Genomic DNA, 19,941 nt, shown 5'->3' on the forward strand with positions numbered 1-19,941 from the left:
GTCCATCTGCTTCCCTATTCAAGTACAAGCAGATGAATCTTCTGCTACTGTGGGTTACTATTTCTCCTAAAAAAAGCTATGTGTGATTTACTCTCTGAAATGTATGAAATGCAAGCAGCTAGTAACTTTAAGGATACAAGGGCATAGAGTAGAAACATTATTTATTCTTAGTAGAGGCAGTAAACAGTTGGTTAAAATTACCTTGTGCTCATTGGAAACAATTTACATCCACAGCATTTTCTCAATTGCTTTCTTCTGGTTTTCCCCTCATTTTGATGGCTTTGAGAATCTACTATGTTTTCTATTAAAATATGTATTTCTGAAGCTGAGTACTAAGCATTTTATCAATTTAAGCAAAGGAGACCCCTACATGTTGTTGTTATGCAATCTAGTGCATCCTTACAGTGTGTCACCATACCTTCAAGATTGTCTTTCAAGTAGAAGCATGCATTTGAAGAAAGAAGTGTTGGGATAGGTGCAATGAACAGGAAAATTTCAGCTATCATACACAAACTGTTGAGCTGAGTGGGGCTGTTCTGTGCTAGTAAGACCTGTCTTTGATGTCTGTCAGTCTGTGTTGGATTGCAGTTCTCCTGGAGAAACACCAATCAAACACCAATAGACAAGATCTGACAAGTCTATACAGAGGTAGTTGTAGCAGGTAGTTGTAGCTGAAGAACAGTTTGTCTGCATGGCAAAGCTGTTCCATACTTTTCTCCCTTGAGGGCTAAACATAATCTGACTTTTGATAATTGTCTGGAAGGGACCTGCAGGATGACCCATTTTAGAACTTGGTATGTGGTCTTGGTGGAGAATGGTAGAAAGACATGCAAGATCAGTAAACCTACGTTCTGTGGTTACTGTTAATTTATGTAACTGGCTTCCGTTTTGAACACAGAACATTCATTCTCAACCTTCATGTAAATCCCTTTCAGTCTCGGGGGAATAAATTGATCCTAGAACTTAGCCAGGCTCTCCTGTTCACTGTGAAAGAGGTTCTGTTGGGCTGCAACTCTTCATGGTTCTGTCAAAACTGTGGGTGCAGCTTAAGAACATGCTAAGCATTAAAGCAGAGTCTTGAGCAGGAAGTATAAGCCAGTTTAGGGAGATCTGTATTTCAAGCAGGGTGTCAAGCATCAATGTTCCTCAGCAAACATGTTTTTAAAAAAAAATCAGTTGCAGAAAGATTAAAGAATCAGTCCTAAAAACTAGCAGTGATTCATCTAAAAAGGAATAGTTCTTTCGATCTGTTCTGAGAATGGAACAAATAGAAGCTTCAAAGCCACTAAGTGGACAGGTGAATTTAAGTAACCATCTTAGAAGGCTGCCCATGCAGAGTTTATTTGGAGATGTTTTTTTCAAGGGAGAAGGTGGTGGCTTGTTCTGTTTGGGTGGTTTTGTTTTGTTTTGAGGTTTTTGTTTTGTATTGTTCGGGCAGGATTTTTTTGTTTTATTCTTTTGTATTTGTTGGGTTTTTTGGGGGGTTTGGAGTTTTTTGGATAAAAAAGGAAAGAGTAGTTAGGTGCTTTGTGTCTGCTATGTAGTAGCTTTAGGCTCCAGCTCTGGACTCCTAAAGCCTTCTCTCAGTGCTCTCCGAATAAGTAAGCCCAAGGAATTTCCCATTTCAGGGGCCACATGATAAACAGAACACTCAAGTTTGTATCTCTCTTTTCTCTGTTTAAACACTGGGATGACTTACACCACTCTCCCTCCTTTGTACAGGTTCTGGCCTAGATTATGAATTCAGGTATTTCTGCTTACAGTAGGTCTCAAACCTGTAGCTTAGAGACACTTTGGCTTGAAAACCATTTGAACTGGTTTCTTTGACCTAAAACATGCTGAGGAAAAATTAGTTTACTCGGGTTGACAAAAGTGAAAGTGAAAAATTACCTTCAGAAACGCAATTTGATTCAAGCAGTTTTGTAGGTATACCTGGTGTGAAAGGATCTAATAGCAAAGAATACAGAGTATTCCTGTTTTTCTGGAACAGTTTTGCACAGGATGAGAAACAGATCAAGAAAACTTGATGATGTGCAAATTGTTGTGAAGGAGGAAATCTTACATCAGCCAGTTTTATGTGAGCTGGATACACAAAGTGAAAAGAGTGCCACCATGTTGGGATTTCATAAAAAGATGTTTATCCTCATCTGGTCAAGTGGCCCATTTTTCCTATCTTTAGTTAAATAGTGCATATTTGTGGATGACTAGACCTTTTGTGGACGGTTAACCCTGGGTAGCTGATGGGTACCTATCAAACAGCTGACCCTCCCCTCAGCAGACCAGGAGGAGAAAATGGGATGAGAAAAATCCATGGGTTGAGATAGGGACATTACTCACTGGTACCCACAACAGATGAAACAAACTGGCCTTGGGAAAATTATTTTATTACCAATTAAAATTAAAATATGATAACCAAACACTTTCCCCGAACCTCCCCTTCCTTCCCAGATTCATTCTTCTGCCTTCTCTCTCACCGTGGTGTAGAAGAACTGGGGATAGTCAGTTAAGAGTCAGGTCATGGTCAGTCTATACAATTTCCTCTCTGCTTCCTTCCTTTCCTCACTATTGCCCTGCTCCAGCATGGGGTCTGCTCCATGGGATACTGTCTCTCATAAACTGCTTCCAAGTGGATTCTTGTTCTCCTCTTGCTGGGGTGGTCCTTCAGGAAGAGACTGTTCCAGCATGGATCCCTGTGGGCCACAGTTGCTGCCAGAAATCTACTCCTGTGTGGGCTTTTTGGGCTGCAGCTTCCTTCAGGGCTCATCCATCCACCTGCTTAGTGTGGGTGCTCCAAGGCTGCCACTGTGGGTATCTGCTCCAGAGTGCTCCACAGTGGGCTGCAGGTGTAGAGCCTCTTCCTCATCATTTAAAGGATTGAGCTGCTGAGCAGTACCACAGCACTAAGAGGCTGATTAGCAAGACTGTTGGTATATAATTTAATGTGTGTATTTACTTGCATTGAGCCACAGGCTCCAGGGAATCTCTGTTCCAGTGCCTGGACTATCTCCACCTGCTCCTCCATTATGGGCCTGGCTGACTGTGCAGGACTCTTCCTCACTCATATTCCACAGCATTTTTTACTCCTTGTTAAATAAATTACAGAGAGGAGGCACCAGCTTATGTTTGTTGGAACTGGCTCTGTCTGACACAGCCCTCCCTTGCCACCACACCCTTGCCACCTAAACGCACTACATCTCTTTTCACAGCAGCAGGTGGATGTAACTTCAAAGATGCACTAATAAGGCAAAGGCTCTATTCCTTCATCCTGTAAAAAACAAGCTGCAGGAGTATAAAAAACAATTTCATCAGGTGGCTTCTCTGAGAGCTTTGTCTCTCTAAGATGGCCTACCTGAATGGCTTGCAGTCAGAAATAGTTCTTTTTCACAGGAGTAACTTCAAGTAAAGTTGAATATATTTGTCTTTTAATTACAAGTATAACAGCAGTGAAATCAAAATACAAAATTAGCATGTAAGATTTGCATAGAGATAATTACTACTAAAGAAGTACAAACTTCTAAAATTTCACAACTAAAAAGATTTACCTGCAAAACAACAGTAGCACAGTAGTAAGATATGAATATTAAGAATGTTAATATATCAGTTAATGTATGTTTTACTTGCACAGATCCAAAACCTGAACAGCAGAACGCTGACCAGGATGGGCTTGGCTTACGTCATTACCACAGAACCACAGAAAAATATTAACTTGAAGCACAGTTTTTATTTCTTTTAACATAGATTAAGCAGGTTTCTTTATCATAAAAAAAGCTTTAAGTATTATCCCCTTAAAACAATAATGAATTTTGACGTCAGGTCACAACAGGCTTGTAGGTATGATAGACATTATCTGTAACCAGTAGCTACAATGCAGAATAAGCTTAATGCTGGGACTCAGACTGAGTTTCTTTCCTCTAACTTCAGTCTCAAGTTTCAACTCTTAAAATGAAGTTCAAGTTGCATTCATTAATAGCTCCAGCTTTCCACGTAATACTCGCGATTATTGCACTTGTACTGGTTGTATTGGCTTAGAAAAGCCATTCTAAAGCAACAGTTTAATATCTGTACATTTTAAAGCACTTGATCTTATCTACAAAGGAAATAAAGATGATGAAACCACAATTCATTTAAAACTTAATTGTGAATAGTCTTAATTTCAGAGTTTAAATGGATGTGCATTTAGTAACTACACTAGAAAAGCAACAGATGCTGTAACTACCATAGGATGACTAGTTTGGTCCATGTCAGTAATCAAATGATGTTATAAAAAATAAACTAGTTTATCGTGTATAAAATGAGTAATGTTGCATTTTTGTTCAGATTGCACAGTACAAACAAGCTAATATCTAAATTAATACTGTTACAGGTAGTTATTACATAGGGACAGCAGCTAGAAAAAATAAGTACCTCAAAGCAACAGACTTCTGCAGCCAGGTTTTCATAACATTGTATGAAAGTTAAATATGTCTTAGTTAGAAGTATGCATATTATAAAATGTTTGAAAAATGTTTAAGTATGAGCTGTTAAACTAGTTTTCCATAGCAAGAGTATATGATGATTATTTACATTTTAAAAATCCATTTATCAGAAAAGAATTTACAATTAAATAAATAACCTTCAGCAGTCCCTTAACCCAACTACAAGATCTGTTAAGTGGCAGTAAAAAAAAAGGTAAGCCACCTTGTGTCAGTGTTAGGTCAGTAAAGTATGCCTCATCCAGAAAGAAGTGCAACTCTGCTTTAACTTTACTAGTCATCTAGAAACATGCAAACACACATAGGTACCTCCAAATATGGTACAGTCTTGAGTATTTGTACAAGATTATTCACAAAAACATACAACATATTTTACAGTCCTTTAATACAAAATATCGGTATCAAACCAATCTGAACTGCATTGATCAGACATTTATTAGGCAGGCAAGCTGCAAAGAAAACAGTTTTTATATTTAATCCCCTGTTCGCCTTTTAAACTCAAGCAAGATATAAGTAGTTTCTTCAGAACGTGTTGGTGACGTAAAGGTACTGATGAACACGGGCTGAATCTGTCTCCATGTGTGTTCACTCTCCAACACTATTTAAAGTATCAAAATGTAAAGCTGCAGTCTGGCCATTGCATCAAAAAAGAGTCATGCCTCCTTTTGAAATTATTTGATGAAACTGGTGTTTAGTTATCCCCACTAAAAATTTCAAAGATTGAAATATTAAAAAACCAAAACAAACAAACAAAATTAAAAAGAGAGTTCAAATCCAAAACACAGAAGCAGATCTAAGAGCTGGTTTGCTTCCTTTCACACCTGAACAAATGGAACAAATGGTTGTTCACCTTCCATTTAAGACACAACACAGTCATAACTGCCTTCTTGGAATGAATCCTCATCCTCTGTCTTAGCCTTGTCCTCTTCATGTCTGCTTGCATTGCTGCTTCCAGCATCACTCTGAGGATTAGTGCCATGGCTAGATGAAGTCCTGCTTTCCTCAGCTCTTGGGTTCGCTTGTTCAGGAACCTTAGAAGGATTCACTGGCTGAAATGCTTCTGGTTGTACTTGCTCTTCTACTATTTCATTTAGTTTCTGGATCTGTGGTTTGATGATACTTAGAAATGGCTTGTACCCAGGGCTAGGAAGAGAATGGGATGAAACACCATAAATGAATTAAAATTAGTACTTCTGTCATGTGCCTGAAAAGCAGAAATGTTTATAAATAAAGAGAAAAAGGCAACCCTGATCAAACAATAAAAGTTGGAAAGCTCTGGGTTTGTTTTGGTTTGGTTTGTGTTTTGGGGTTTTTTTTCCCAGTTTGATTACAACTCTCTAAAGTGAGGTTTGAGATAAGGAAAAGGTAGTAACTTTTGTTACTTTTTAGGTAACAAAATATCTACAGCTCAAATGAAAGTGAAGATAGAAAGTAACACTTACCAATCTGTAGAAGCCCACTTGTCAACAGCATCTAGGCCAGTCTTAATATTCTGACAGATTTCTCCATCAATATCAGAGGACTGCATGATACTGAAAACCTGGTTGATAACTGAAGATTCTCTGAGAATAAGGCCTATGACAACACACCAATCCAGACATCCTGCTTCCATGAAGATATGTAGCAAATACCTATATGGAGAGAAAGGCTGTTTATTTTTCTACTCCCAAGACAAAAATTGCAGTGTGATTGTGCAGATTGTTTCTTTCTCCAAATGCTGCAAGCCAGCAATTCTCAGTCTCAAAGGTGTCATTACTTACCGCAGCTGCACCTGTGACTTGTGTGGCCCTTTACTGGCCAGCTCTAGAGAGAGCTGCTCAAGCTCTGACTGAGTTAAACTTAGACTGGAGAAGTTTTCATCCACCATGGTCCAGTCTCCATCCACCATAGAACTTGTTTCAGTCAGGTCTGTTGCTGAACCAATGCTGCATTCATCACCTATCAAAAACACTCAGAAACATAAGGGAAAAAAGAAACTACTTACTTTAGTAAGACTCAGAATTTCTGAACTACTTCCTATAAAAATTGACAAACAGTAATGCTTTACGGTGCATCACAGTTACTTCAGGCATATTGTCCATCCCGCTTCAGCATTCTTCTTGTCACACTGGATGGTAGAACTAATGTTGCAGGAATGCAATAGCTTTTCTATCCAGTAAAAATAATTCAGGAGAATTATTATCAGTAAGGCATCCTAGCTATCTGCTGGCAATCATCATAAAAGCACCAATACAGCATCTTGCATACTATAGTCATAGAATTAAGTCCAGGAAGGGTTACAGTCTGTCTAAAATTCTGCTTATTTAACTTTAAATTTTGTTAAAATGAAGTTTCAATATAAAATTATTTTCTTCACACAAAACCATGAAGATTTCACATGTTTTGTAATGTAAATATTTACCAGCACAAAATACAAAAAGAAGTATTTCCAGTAAAAACATGAAGAGCACATGCAGTAACAGAATTTTCAGAGGAACAGTAACAAAGCTAAAAACATTACAGTGGTGAGTCATGAAGGCACCTACTCTTGAGAATTATTTCCATATTAAAGCATATGCATCTTTTCTTGGAAAAAGTTTAGGAAGTCAAAAGGTTATTTGATTATATTCTTGCCCATAAATACCAGTGCTGGATTAGTAATTTCTGAAATTTTTATTAGAATTCAGCTTGCAATATTTTGAAGGCTATTCATTTCGTTTCTTTAGAAATAAACTGCTTCAAAATGTGTAGCAAAGTCCATTGAACTCAAAGGTCTTCATCCAGCTCAGACAAAAACCCCCACATACACCTATTTATATAAAGACCAGTAGTGGCAGACAGCAGTAAAGTCAATGCAATGAAAAGACGTAACTATTTTCTTGCAGTCTCCAGATTTAAAAAACAAGAGAAAAAGGAGTGAAAATAAAATGAGACCGTGCCCAAGCAGACAGAAAACATCTCCAAATGCTCTGAATCTCACAGAAGGCTCTACAGTTGTAAAAATTAAGAAAAAAAAATGTAGCTCACACTACGTACTTAGATCTTTGCCCTAATGGAGTGGAAATCACATGATTTAGATACTGTTGAAAACGCTCTATGCTCAAGGACAAGAGGAAGTATACAAAATTTTAAAAAGACTACAATGGTCTGACAAACTTTTCCCATATCCTTCTGTGTTCAGAAAAAATACATACAAAGTACAATTTCTATTTTAGTAAGCTTGTCATACATTGCACCTTTTAAAAAGCAATTTACATAAAGCCTTAGGAAAAAATACAACTATATGGATCTCTAATTTCCTCAACTTCCTCAATAAGTGATATATCTAGTATCATTCTTAGGAAACCCAAAAGCACAAAGTTCATGCAATTAGAGCTGTTCGAACACCTGCAAGAGGCTGATTTATGCAAGAGACAAGGAAACAAAAAACCACAACGTAGGACACTCTTCCTATCCAGACTGAAAAAATATTGAACTTCAAGTTATCACCACAGATAGAAACTTCAGCAAATATTCCATATTCAACTTCATGTACTTAGAGATGTACAAGATGGGCATTACCTTTCTGCTGTAAAAAATTTGATTCACTTTTCAGTAAGTCCTTTCTTTTTTTTTCCTGAATTTTTCTTATCAGTAGTTGAGAAGGGACAATACAACAGTGACACACAAATATCAAAATATAAGCACACACTTCACATTCTTCCAATGAGCAGATAGAAGGAAGAGTGACTAACCTTTACTTAGCAAAGGAGAAAGGAATGCATCTTGCATGTGTGGTCCATGGGATGAAACAGTATCAATCTCTCTCTGAGAAGAGCTGATAGTACCAAGCCAGCTACGACTGCGAGGTGTGTTTGAAATCCCTGTGTCCATTTCCATGTTTACAAAGGTGTCTGTAGACTGAGATTTTAGTAGTTGTTCCCCCACAGCTAGAAAGATCAAAACACACCATAGAAAAATCATGCAAGTATCCAGAAGGAAATTTAGACAGATCTCTCCTGGCATTTCAGGAAGCTAAAACTTGCATCTAAGTCAATATTAAGGGGACCAATGAAATTCAAGGGAATGCAGCAAGTTTAGGCATTTCAGGAATTTCTAACCAGCTTTTTATGAGAGCACTGGCATAAAAGAAGCATGATGTAATAAAGTGTTAGCATCAACAGAAGTAAATAATGATGCTGTTACTAAAAAGAGGAAGACTTGGCAGCAATGTCAGCCTTGCCATATGGAGATAAGGTAGCAAATGTCAACTTTGCTGTAAGGAGGTAAGGTAGTGAACTGAGAGATCAGTAACATAAAGGAGGCTTAGAAGTCTTCTAAGTTCTTACTGTCTAACAAAGTAAATTTCAAACATTAGGAACATTACTATTTATTTTTAAGAAGTTAATCAAAAGCTCATCAAGAGACTACAAAAGAATATTGATTTTAGTTATTTTCTGCAGCAGAATTTACACTGAAGCAATTTCCATGTTGAGTTCAACATCTACAGTGATGTCCAATTCAGTACACCTGAGAAAGCAGGAGAGGTACTGTCTATGCTAAACAGAATCTCTTAAAAAAATACACTCTCTGTGAGAAAGCTGTGCAGGTGGCAAGCCTCAGCCTGTTCTTATCTTGGCTAAACAGAGGCAGAACAGACCAGAACAGAGATTCACAGATGTAGCATTGCAGGAGGGAAATCTGAGTTTGAAATGTATCAAACTCAGATGCTACTGTACCTGTCTTGTACTTTCCATTCTTGAAAGGTGAATTAATGGATGAAGCTGGTATAACTGGAAATGGCCAGAGGAAATCCTTGTGTAGCTTTTTCAAAGCACACACAAAATCCTCCACACGGGCAGCTCTGGCTCGCTCCTTGCACAACCAGCCGATCAGCTCAAAGCCCAACTGTGCGGCAAAGCAGCCAAGGTCTTTCAGCTTGATTTCCTCCAGCAGACGCCGAGCATGCCGCCAGAGCATCATGTCAATGTACATGTTCTCAGCACAGTCACTGTCTTTACTCCACCTACACACACAGCACAGAACAGCCAAGTGAACACTGATAAAGCTGAGTCACAAAGGCCACAAATGCAGAACATCAAGTCACCAGAGCAGTAAAAGGGGAGCTTTCTATGTAACAGCAGAAGCAGTTTCCCTAGTTCCTTGCTGTTTATATTCTCTAAAAGATCCCACTGCCTCAACAGGTAGGTGAAATAAAGGATTTAAGTTACAACAGCAGCAGTTTTTATAGAACATTAAACTATTAGCAATACAGAAAAAAGTAAAGTAGGAGATAAAAGGCAGATGACACCGCAAAGTTTAGAGAAATAGTCAAGTATTGGCCCACAGCCCTTCCTATCCAAACCTTTAAGACAGTACTCTCTATCAAAAATTCCTAAATTCAGAATTTATACTAGGATGGTTTTAGAAATCAGGATGGGGAAAAACGCCAAAGCAAAGATAATAATTTCAGTTCAATCCTACTTCTGAACTGTAATACCTATCAATATCAAGTCGGTACACAGCAGCTTTAGAGGGGTTCACCCCAAGGCATAAAAGGTTCTATTTGTAGCTTGGAAACACAGTGCCAGATCAAGATGTGCACGGTAGCAGAGCAGGACACTGTGATGCTGTGAACTGTGAGCAGTTCAAAATGTATTTTTCAGAAAAACAGGTCCTTTAAATATGAGGCACGTGATCTCACTAGCTACTTAAATTACTACACATGTAATATGTACCACATCCAGTGGTTTCAGAGTCTTTGGGTCAGCAATATCTATGTAAGCATACCTGTGCATACATACAAACATACATACATGTATTTACATGTGTGAGAATATATTTTCCCAAGAATGTTATGAGACACAAACAGTACAAAAGTTGTGAAATTATAAATGCAAAAAATGTAGAAGGAGATTATGACAAATCTATCAAATCATTTATTTCTAAAACTTAAATTAGTAAGAAGTCAGTCCTCTACCTAATAAAGTGGGGAATGAGAAGACATTACCTTTTTCCAGAGGGGCCAGAGGGCATACTCAGTGTCTTTGTCAGATTAAATTTGCTATGGAGATTCTCCGCTGATTGAGATAAACTAATGCTGCGGTGCCTGAAGAATTCAAAACCACTACTTGAACTAGGTTCCTAAAAGCAAGAAAACCAAAACATACACTGAAAGTACCAAACATTATATATAATACGAAGATTAATCATACAAGGCATGATGCTCAGTATTTACTTTTCTCATCACAAACCTGAGTTGTTGGTGTAGTTGGGGGTGTTTCTGTTTCTCCAGAGCCAATGGCTTTAAGAAATCTAATCATATGACGACAGAGATCCCACTTTCCCTGCTCTAAGGCAGTATTAAATAGGAGAGTAGCATGTTGTCTGCTAACTGCTGGAACTTCCATATTCTGCAAGCAACAAAGCATAATTAAGTGATTTAGTTTTACTATAGAAGATCTGAAGTTCTATTAAGTCAAGCCACACTACTTCACATTCGAGTATACCAAAGATTATAAACAATAAATTTCATGCTATAATTTTCCCATTTAAAACAGTAAACTAACTACTTACACTGCATGATCTTACCACCCTTCATAACTGGACATAATATCAACAGAAAACTGTTACATTAAAGATCTGTTGAACATGCACAACTTTGATATGACTTTTTTTTAAAATACTGCAATATTAGTAAATATCAGTACTCTTGCAATATATCTGGTGCTGTTACCTGTAGGATAATAAGGTAAGAGGCAGCTGTGTCCAAGTCCTGGGCCATTAAGCACTCTTCAAATAAGTCCTTCGGGTTTCCAACAGCAGCAAAAAGGTAATTCCACAGGGCATATTCTGTCTTCCTAGCACAATGAACAACTGTCTGCAGGAAGAGGGGGAATTCTGTAATGAACTTCGCCACAGTGGGAAGGAGAGGGTCGGGAATGGGTTCCCGCGAGGTAGCTTCTTCTTCCAGCACTTCATGAAGCATCAGTTCTAGTACATGAGGGAAGTATGGTAATGTGGCACAGGAGTGGGCCAAAAGCAAGGCTTGTTCACCGAGGTTCCTAACCAAGAGCTGGCGTAAAATGTGATGGAGGTAGATCTGAGAGGTTCTCTCAACAATGGAGAACGGAAAGAGAACCTCTAAGTGTTCTCTAGCACTGGTTTGAGTGTATAAACAGTCATAGAGCACAGTGTCATTAACAGCACCAAGAACCAAGGCATCTTCAAACAAAACAGCCAATGGGTATATGTTGATGTGGAAAGGCAGCATGATCCGTCTTGACAGAAAGGAATGCGGTTTTCGATGATCTCTGGGAAACAGGGGAAGCCAGACTTTCATACCTGCCCCACCACAGCTGAGCCACAGAGCCTCCAGTAAGTGGCGTTTCTGTTTGTTAATCCTGCAAGTAGTCCATACATTTTCAACAGACTGGGCTAGGACAACTGGAGCACAAAAAGGCAGCTATTTAAAATGAAAAAAAAAAAAAAAAAGAGTATCCATTATTCCTTTTATTTTTACCCTATTCACAAGAACTCAATTTTTCAGCTAAGTACTGTCTTCAAACATGTTATTCTTCTAACAGAGAAGAAACAAATCTGCTTCTCTCTTATCTGCATCCTAGCATGTGACAAAACACCACTTAATACCTATAACTATTAATCAAGACATTTCTTTTTGTAACCTCCTTAATAGTTAGTCAGGAAGCAGAGAGATAAGAATAAAGGTGAAAAATAAAAACCTGTTCTCTGCTTCTTCAGTTAGCCCCCAAGTCCAACCTAGAATTGACAAATCTTTATCTGAATTTTCCAAATTTCAGTCTCCCAATGTGCTTGTTTCACATAGAATTGGTTTTCATCAGCTCAGAAGAATTGAAAGTTCAGTAATTTATTTGTATTGTTGTTATTGCCAAGAACTCTGTAAATGTACTCTGCAAAAAATGATAATGTTCCATAAACACAAAAAACCATTCTGGACAGACTAGAGATTTTCTGTTATTGGTGCATATGAAATTTTGGGCAGTATCTTTACTCTTAAAACTTGTCTTTTTTATTTCAATATAACTAGCGAACACAAGCAAATGCTCATACACTTCCAGCCAACAATTCCGTCAGTAAGCACAAATACTGCCTTGCTGATAGTCTTATTTTCTTTATGTCTGGACCACTCTTTTGCATAGCTTCTTCCATCACTGCCATCTTTGAAGCCATACACAGTACTCCACATATATTTACTCACATGCTTTCTTTGATTAGGATTATTATCTTTATCTCGTATCTGGGGTCCAGATCGATCCCTTTGCAACATGATAAGTTGTCCTGCTAAGTTAAGCATAATACTTTCAGCTTCACAAGCCTAAGGATAGAAAGAATATTATGCAAATTATTTAAGCTTTTTGAATTATAATTTTACTCATAACCACATTAAAAACCCAGAAAAAATGTAAATTAAATGTCCCACTTTACAGAGATGACTAACAGCTGAATTCAATATAGAAGGACTCAGAAAAATCAAGAACAAGTTCTTGTGCAAAGGAGTAAATACTGGAAGGTTTCTTATTCACCAAACTCATTCCATGTGTTTAATATGGACTTTTTCCAACCATGTGTCTTAAAATGGGCAATCCAGCAGCATTCTAAGAAAAATAAAAGTCTGTATTCTTATCAGTATCATCACAGTATGATTGCCAGTATCTGACTGCAAAGACAACATTGGTACACAACCCAAAAGCTGAGCCAAAAAGAGCTGAGCCACACTTGTACAGCATCTTGAACTTTTATTTAGCTGCAGTTAGAGAAAAATTGTTTAAGGTGTGTCAAGAAAGCAAACTATTCTGCTCAGTTAAGTCTACTCCGTTTTGATTTACGACAAAAATCCAAGTTCTCTTTGCATGTGCTTTCAGTGCCCTGACAAAATTCTGAAGGTTAAGACAGGGATCTTCACATCTTAAGTCATTGTTTGGCTGTAGCAGAATTTACAAAGAGTGCCTCATAGGGTCAATATGCCATCTTTTCATTTTTTCTATTTATTCTTTGAGTAATGGGCATGTTGTTGCAAGAAAGGTAAGTCCTAATGCCATGGATTGTTCTGGATTTTGACAGTTAATACATGATAGAGCAACATACCCTTGATAGAGTTAAATTTAATTTGTTCACCAAGACTTGGTCTCAAACTTTTCAAGTTAAGAAGAGAAGGTACGAAATAAAATCTAAACTCTTACATCTCTATCCACCCCCTCATCCCCAATTCCCACATAACATGTCTATATAGTGAACATCAGAAAAAGCACGTTCTGGATTTTACCATATAGAAGAGTCACTGATTCATGACTGATTTATCAGCCAGGTAATCTTTAAAGAGTAAGCTAACAAATTCAGGCACCAATTCTATCAAATTTCGAGATCTGTTACCTGCTGAGGCATCTTCAAGGTGATGCCAGTCTCTGTTCTCACTGATGTCAACGTAACAGACACTACAAGAAAAGGATGAGGAATGTACCGAGACATGGATACTTCTTGAAGAATTTGGATACTGGCAGTAGGATTAAGACTGAAAGGAAAATGACTACACTTAGAAATTTTACAACAGTACTTAACATGAAATAACTACCTTGAAGTAAACCTAACAAAAATAAGCAACTTACCCTTAGCAAACAATTTACTCTGTGAAACAAATGACATTCCTTTAATCAGGAATCAGCAGAAATGCCCACATATCTACTCTATATAAAGTTACCAAACAAACCTAAAATGGGTTACCAAACAAACCTAAAATGGGTTACTGATCTTGATACTTTGGGAAATACAGCTATGCATGGATACAAGACAACATCAGAAAAATGGGTTACTGATCTTGATACTTTGGGAAATACAGCTATGCATGGATAGAAGACAACATCAGATACTTCAGAAAATGACTCTATTGACTCTTCAATGAGACAGTTTCCAGGATCGGGTTCTGTTGGGAGCTTTTTCAAAAGCATTAAAAATATTTTTCTCTGAAGTTCATCAACAACTTGCTTTTTTCTACCACAAAAAGGTCCCCTCTTGCTAAAAAGAAGATACCATTACTGTAAGAAAAATCACCTACATAGGGACTTAAACCCCCCATCTCTGAATCTTTATCTCCTCCTTAGATTCACTAATCTTAATTGTCTGAAAGCACCCGGCATATTTCACATTGCTACTCCTTTTGTACTAAAACAATTCCTCAACACCTCACCAAGACCAAACCTTTTCATCTTTGCAGGCCTGCTGCCACCTTCCCTTCACTAATTAGTGCTTCTAATATTAGAAACATGTTTTTATTTTAAAATATTCAAATATGTGGGTGTCTTTTAGTCCCTTTTTGTCCTATTCATATTCAGTTTTCAAGTTCCTACAATTTAGGAACATGTTTGTTCAGACAGCTGGAAATGTGCATACATCAGCCACTACCTACCTCTACCTTGCATGGGCCTATCAGTATGCGTGCAAATGAAAACACTCATGAACTTGTGCATAAAGATAACACCACTCTGTATTTTAAAAATCTGACTCCACCAGTTATCAAATACCTTTGTATTACTGTAGGATTTTACTCAGACTAAGAGTAGGTCCACAGGTACCTTACTGCAAAAGCATTCCAATAGTGACACTCACCCCTCAGACCGTCTCTCAATACTGTAAAGGCAAATGGAACAATCTGCTCTGAACAATATCACAATGTCCCGGAAGACACTCAGTAGTAACGTGTTTGCCTGCACTTTGGTGATGTGAGCAAACGCGTTGTCAAGGTTAGACGTTCGCAGGTAGATTCTCAGCTAAAACGAAAAGGAGTAGTTTGTAAACATGTTCTGTTTACCAGGAAGGTAATAGTAATTCCACTTTTGATTATTTTCTTATTGTGGAATGGTTGTCAAGAATTTCTACCAAGACACACTACTGAGTTTTTGTTTCATCAAGTATTTTATCCATTGCATCCATTTTATTATTATAACTAAAGCAGTTAAAGCACAGTACAGCCAAAGCTGAAGTACTGAACACAATCATAAGGAAGGAATTTTATTCACCAGTTTTAAAAAGCAAAGAGTAAGTAAATCTCCTCTGCCCATATAGTTTAAAAGCTTGCAAAATTCTCCCAAAATACTGTAAACAGGTATCTCAGAACACACTTCATGCTAATATGCAAAAGTGTCACAAAGTTTTCAGAACTAGTAGATTCACTGTAGTCAGCAGTAAACAGTTTTTAATAACAACAACAAAAATTTTCTGCAAAGAATTACTTATATATTAATATATAAACTCTGAATATAACCAAAAGCCACCAAAGTTTATCATGTATAAACATGTTCACAATATCACAATAAATTTCATGTTTATAATACTACTGTCATACAGATCAGATATTTTAATCATTATATGTTTACTTTGAAGAAAAGTATCTCACCTCTTCCTGGTGATCATTTAAATTATAACATGCAAGAACAATGAAGTCATTCCACCATGCTAAGCCACCTGTTACCATCATAGTTTGCTCCTGAAAAAAGCAAGCAGATGACATATAGGTATGTATTTTTATACACTTACACACACAGACATGTACATTATATGGGTAATTTCTTAAAGCCATGCATCATCTCTGTAAGCTTTATGCTTAGTGGCAAGACTATGAATAAGAAGTTCTTAATGTTTAAAATAACCAAAGTACTGAAGACTACTATGTGAAGGACAAACCTCATCCTACAAAATATAGTTCCACAGTTCTTCATGCTACTGGCATCCCTGGACTCTCTCAATTGTGTTTCTAGCCTGAATTTACAAGCTTTACATCCAAAGCTACATCACATGAACTCTCAGATAAAACAAATGGAATTGACTGACTATATGCATGCAAAATTGGAACACTCTGCTAATATTCAGACACAAATTAAGTGTGTCAAAACCACAAGACCTGTGTTTCAGACACTTTATGAGAAACACATGTATAACCAGCAACCCTAATCCCAAGTGTGTCTACAGGCCGTTTACTTGAAAATGATACTCTCTAATTTTCTCCAAGTCTCACATCCCAACAAATAAAATCTTCCCTGTGCACCAGAATAAAATTCCATAACCTCTCACCTGGGTAATGTTTCCAAATAGCTTCCATTTTTTGGTGAGTAAAGAATAATGTGCAAAACCAAACTTGCCAACAACAGCTACATTCTGTCCAAGCTTGTCAATAGCTGAAAACTGTAAAAAAGAAATAAAAGCCGCCAGAACCTCAGATGGGAACTTATTTAAACTATATATCCTATCCAAATATGCACCACAAGGCAACAACATCAGACTCAAAACGTGTAAAGTATCTTCACGTTTCATACTTTGCTAACACAGTTTTCTCTCTGTAATGTAAATTAATGATTTCATTTTCAGAGTTCAGCCAATCCTAAGGATAACCCTCCAATATTTTTAAATAAGAATGAACATATTCTTAAAATAACTCACCCTTATAGGCCAGTTGCTCTCTAGATATGTACTATGAATCTAAAAAAAAAAAGAGAAAATGGAAACCACATGACTATACCAACTACCATTAAAGTACCGATTAATTGCCACATCCTACAGGAATTTGGACAATGTCGGTTTCTTTTCAAAACACTATCGTGAAGGTATTTAATGTTGGAAATTTGTTTTTAAATACAATTACAGCCCACTCACCAAAAGTTATTGATGCCTAAATGTTACCCTGTTTTGAATACACAAAACATCGAAATGCATTAGCAACACACACCAATTAATATTATATTACAGATTAATAGTCACAATTTGCTCATCTCTCCTCCCAGCTACTTCCCTCTCTAAGAGAATATTTCAAAGAAAAATAAAGATTTTGATAAATACAGTCTTCAGAGAGGACTTTCAGTATAGGGATGAAATTTCTAATCCTGTCACAAATATACACCAGCATATCCAAAAGCCTTCCTATGAGAGAACCTTACTGGAATACGTCAGATCAATCTCAATTTGGTATTCTTCACGTCACATGGGATGATACAAAATCAGCCTAGAACTCCATTCTCCGATCTCACACAAGGAAGGTAGGTACTCTTGATTGAGACCTAGGCACTGTCCTTTTTTATGGATATGCTGCTCTGCACAGTAATTCTAATTGTTTCAGCTTTACTTTTACCACAGAACAAAGATATCTCCTTCCTACACCAGTTTTAGAAGACAGAAGAGCTACTTGGCCAGCTAAAGTGGAAATTCAACAGTATCTAGAACCTGCCTGATATGCCTAGAATCAAATACTTTTTAATGCTACTGATTCATGTGCTATGTGAAGAACAAAATACTGGGGATCCTTCAGAAATCTCTGTTTTAAAAGTGTCACCAATTCAACATCAAAGAATACACATTAGAATTACAGATTAAAAGATATTTATCTTTTTATTTATATTACAGGAAAAATAGAAGTCCCATTACTACCCTGGAAACAATTTCTTCTTTGAAAGTCTGATATTGTGAAGCTTTAGTTATATGCTTAAATAGATGCCATTTTTTATGTTTGAAAATACAGATGGACTCAGAAGACTATATACATCAGCTGAATATATTTTAAAGCATTTTGCATAAATAAAAAAAACAAACACCTAAATTATTTCTTGTGTGTTGCACTTATTCTCTCTTTCAAAGCCCAGGAAAGTAATTAACTACTCCTTCCCCAAGTCATAAAAGCTTTAAGACTGTATTTATTGGCTAGGAGGCAAACTCATACCCACAAGGCTGATAGGACCAACACCGCTTTACCTTTTGTCAATGAGAAAAAGCTGCACCATGGCAAACCCCCAGAGACAATAAAAAGGCAATGATCTCATACCAGAGTAAAAAGGTCCGGCAGAGAGTGAGGAGATCAGCTGCATATTCTATTCCTACAAATTCTTGCAAGCACGAAGCACATACGGGCAACCAGGATCAATTACCTGTACAACATGCCAATGCCGGTGTCCTAGTAAAGTGCTTAAACCCTGAGAATCTAAACTGCCATCTGAAAATGGGCCTCTTTCCCTGGTGTGGTTATGTTCAGAGTGTGCCAAAGTATTTCTGGGACTCTGAGTCTGTGCTGCATCTCCACAGTTCAAATATAAGCGATCTTCTCCTTGAAGGAGGACTTGCTCCTGGTTACTCTATATTAAAACCAAACAAAAACAAAACAAAAGAAAAAAAAGCAACTTTGAATTCCACATACAGAAAACAAAGGTTTATTTGTATGTATTTATATGTATTATAAATACATATAAATGTATAAATACATATAATTATGTATTTATGTTTACATGATGAATATATTAAGAGATTCTAGGTAAACAATATGAAATATTTCATAGCAATATTTTCACAGTACCATTTTAAAGGCTCTATGACAAAAAAGAAAGACAACTCTAATGGCTGCAGAACAGAATTAAAACCTGAGAGAACAACTCAGAGGTCACCCAAAACTGGAAGTATGATCTAAAACAAGGATATATTTATCAACAAAAAAACTTACCATACAAGGATTAACAGTGAGTGCACTCTTGATGAACTGAAACTGCAGAATACCAAACTGCTGAGCTTCATTATTTGCATTTCTTTCAGGTTTCATGTTTGAAGAAGAACTCCCATCAATAACCCAGAGATGATACCCTTCTGATCCCCAGGTCTGAAGGTAAAAGAATAACAATAAAAAAATTACCAGCCCAACACTACATACACATATATAAATGTAATACTATATATTCTCATAAAACAAGAACTACAGAAACTGATTGCAACTGATCTTATGATATACATGAGCCTGGAAAAAATCCACACATTTTGTTGTTCTAAACCATATCATTATAAGAATCAAACAGTAAAATTCACAAGGTACAGTAAGAATCTAGCTTGAATAATTTCCTGTCTTATGTTAAAAAAGTAATGATTAAATGAAGCGTAACTGTGCAAAGACACCCACATAAGTAGTGAAGACTGCTTAGTTCGCAGTTTAGGGCAACAAACAAAAATTCAAACAAAGAGCCAGGTATGAAACAATCCTGATTTCCAAAATTACACTGGCTGCTGCTCATCAAATTCAATTATATCAGAATTTCAATTTTTGAAATTTTTTAAGAGGTAAATTTAAAAGTACTGTCATTGCATATATGTACCTCCGCTTGGGATGCATGTTTAGAGTTGTCAATATTCATAGCAACTATGTCATGATAAATAAACCAAATTGTTTTAGAAATACTACAAAAAATTCATCATGGTTTGTATGAGGCCTTGTAGACTGTGTCTGAAATTTGTTCTAATTTAAAATTTACTCTAATTTATTCTATTTATTTATTGATTTTACAGACTAGCAAGATTGGATTTAATGTTAACTAGTTTGTATTAAAAAAAACCAGTTCAGTTTCTCTGGAATTAATAATCTTAGTAAAGTTACTTTAAGTGTCATAGGCCAGCTAGTAAATTTAGAGAAATAAGGGAGTCTACAATTAATGTTGATCTGTGTCTGACTGCACTTTGA

At 36.8% G+C, this 19,941-nt stretch overlaps 1 protein-coding gene across 6 annotated transcripts in view; it reads right to left on the reverse strand.

Moving 5' to 3' along the window:
- Positions 1 to 3,400: 3,400 nt before the first annotated feature.
- RIC1 (RIC1 homolog, RAB6A GEF complex partner 1) overlaps positions 3,401 to 19,941 on the reverse strand; it is a 47,063-nt gene continuing 30,522 nt past the window's right edge. For 4 of the 6 annotated variants that reach the window (XM_071425069.1, XM_071425070.1, XM_071425068.1 and 1 more), the window contains 16 exons: positions 18,940 to 19,092; positions 18,374 to 18,577; positions 16,899 to 16,937; positions 16,533 to 16,643; positions 15,859 to 15,948; positions 15,072 to 15,232; positions 13,842 to 13,980; positions 12,670 to 12,786; positions 11,167 to 11,895; positions 10,685 to 10,843; positions 10,441 to 10,574; positions 9,170 to 9,456; positions 8,186 to 8,380; positions 6,233 to 6,422; positions 5,915 to 6,103; positions 3,401 to 5,615 (listed from right to left, as the gene is read on the reverse strand). In XM_071425069.1, coding sequence (XP_071281170.1) covers positions 5,330 to 5,615; positions 5,915 to 6,103; positions 6,233 to 6,422; positions 8,186 to 8,380; positions 9,170 to 9,456; positions 10,441 to 10,574; positions 10,685 to 10,843; positions 11,167 to 11,895; positions 12,670 to 12,786; positions 13,842 to 13,980; positions 15,072 to 15,232; positions 15,859 to 15,948; positions 16,533 to 16,643; positions 16,899 to 16,937; positions 18,374 to 18,577; positions 18,940 to 19,092 — 3,183 coding nt within the window. In that variant the 3' untranslated portion in view covers positions 3,401 to 5,329. Of the gene's footprint in view, positions 5,616 to 5,914; positions 6,104 to 6,232; positions 6,449 to 8,185; positions 8,381 to 9,169; positions 9,457 to 10,440; positions 10,575 to 10,684; positions 10,844 to 11,166; positions 11,896 to 12,669; positions 12,787 to 13,841; positions 13,981 to 15,071; positions 15,233 to 15,858; positions 15,949 to 16,532; positions 16,644 to 16,898; positions 16,938 to 18,373; positions 18,578 to 18,939; positions 19,093 to 19,941 lie in introns of those variants that run through there. The other 2 variants (XM_071425072.1, XM_071425074.1) reach the window with 2 other exon arrangements.

This window comes from Agelaius tricolor, unplaced genomic scaffold (assembly GCF_023055355.1).
Source record: "Agelaius tricolor isolate 1412-34295 unplaced genomic scaffold, bAgeTri1.0.p SCAF_4, whole genome shotgun sequence".
In the NCBI taxonomy this organism is placed as follows: domain Eukaryota; kingdom Metazoa; phylum Chordata; class Aves; order Passeriformes; family Icteridae; genus Agelaius; species Agelaius tricolor.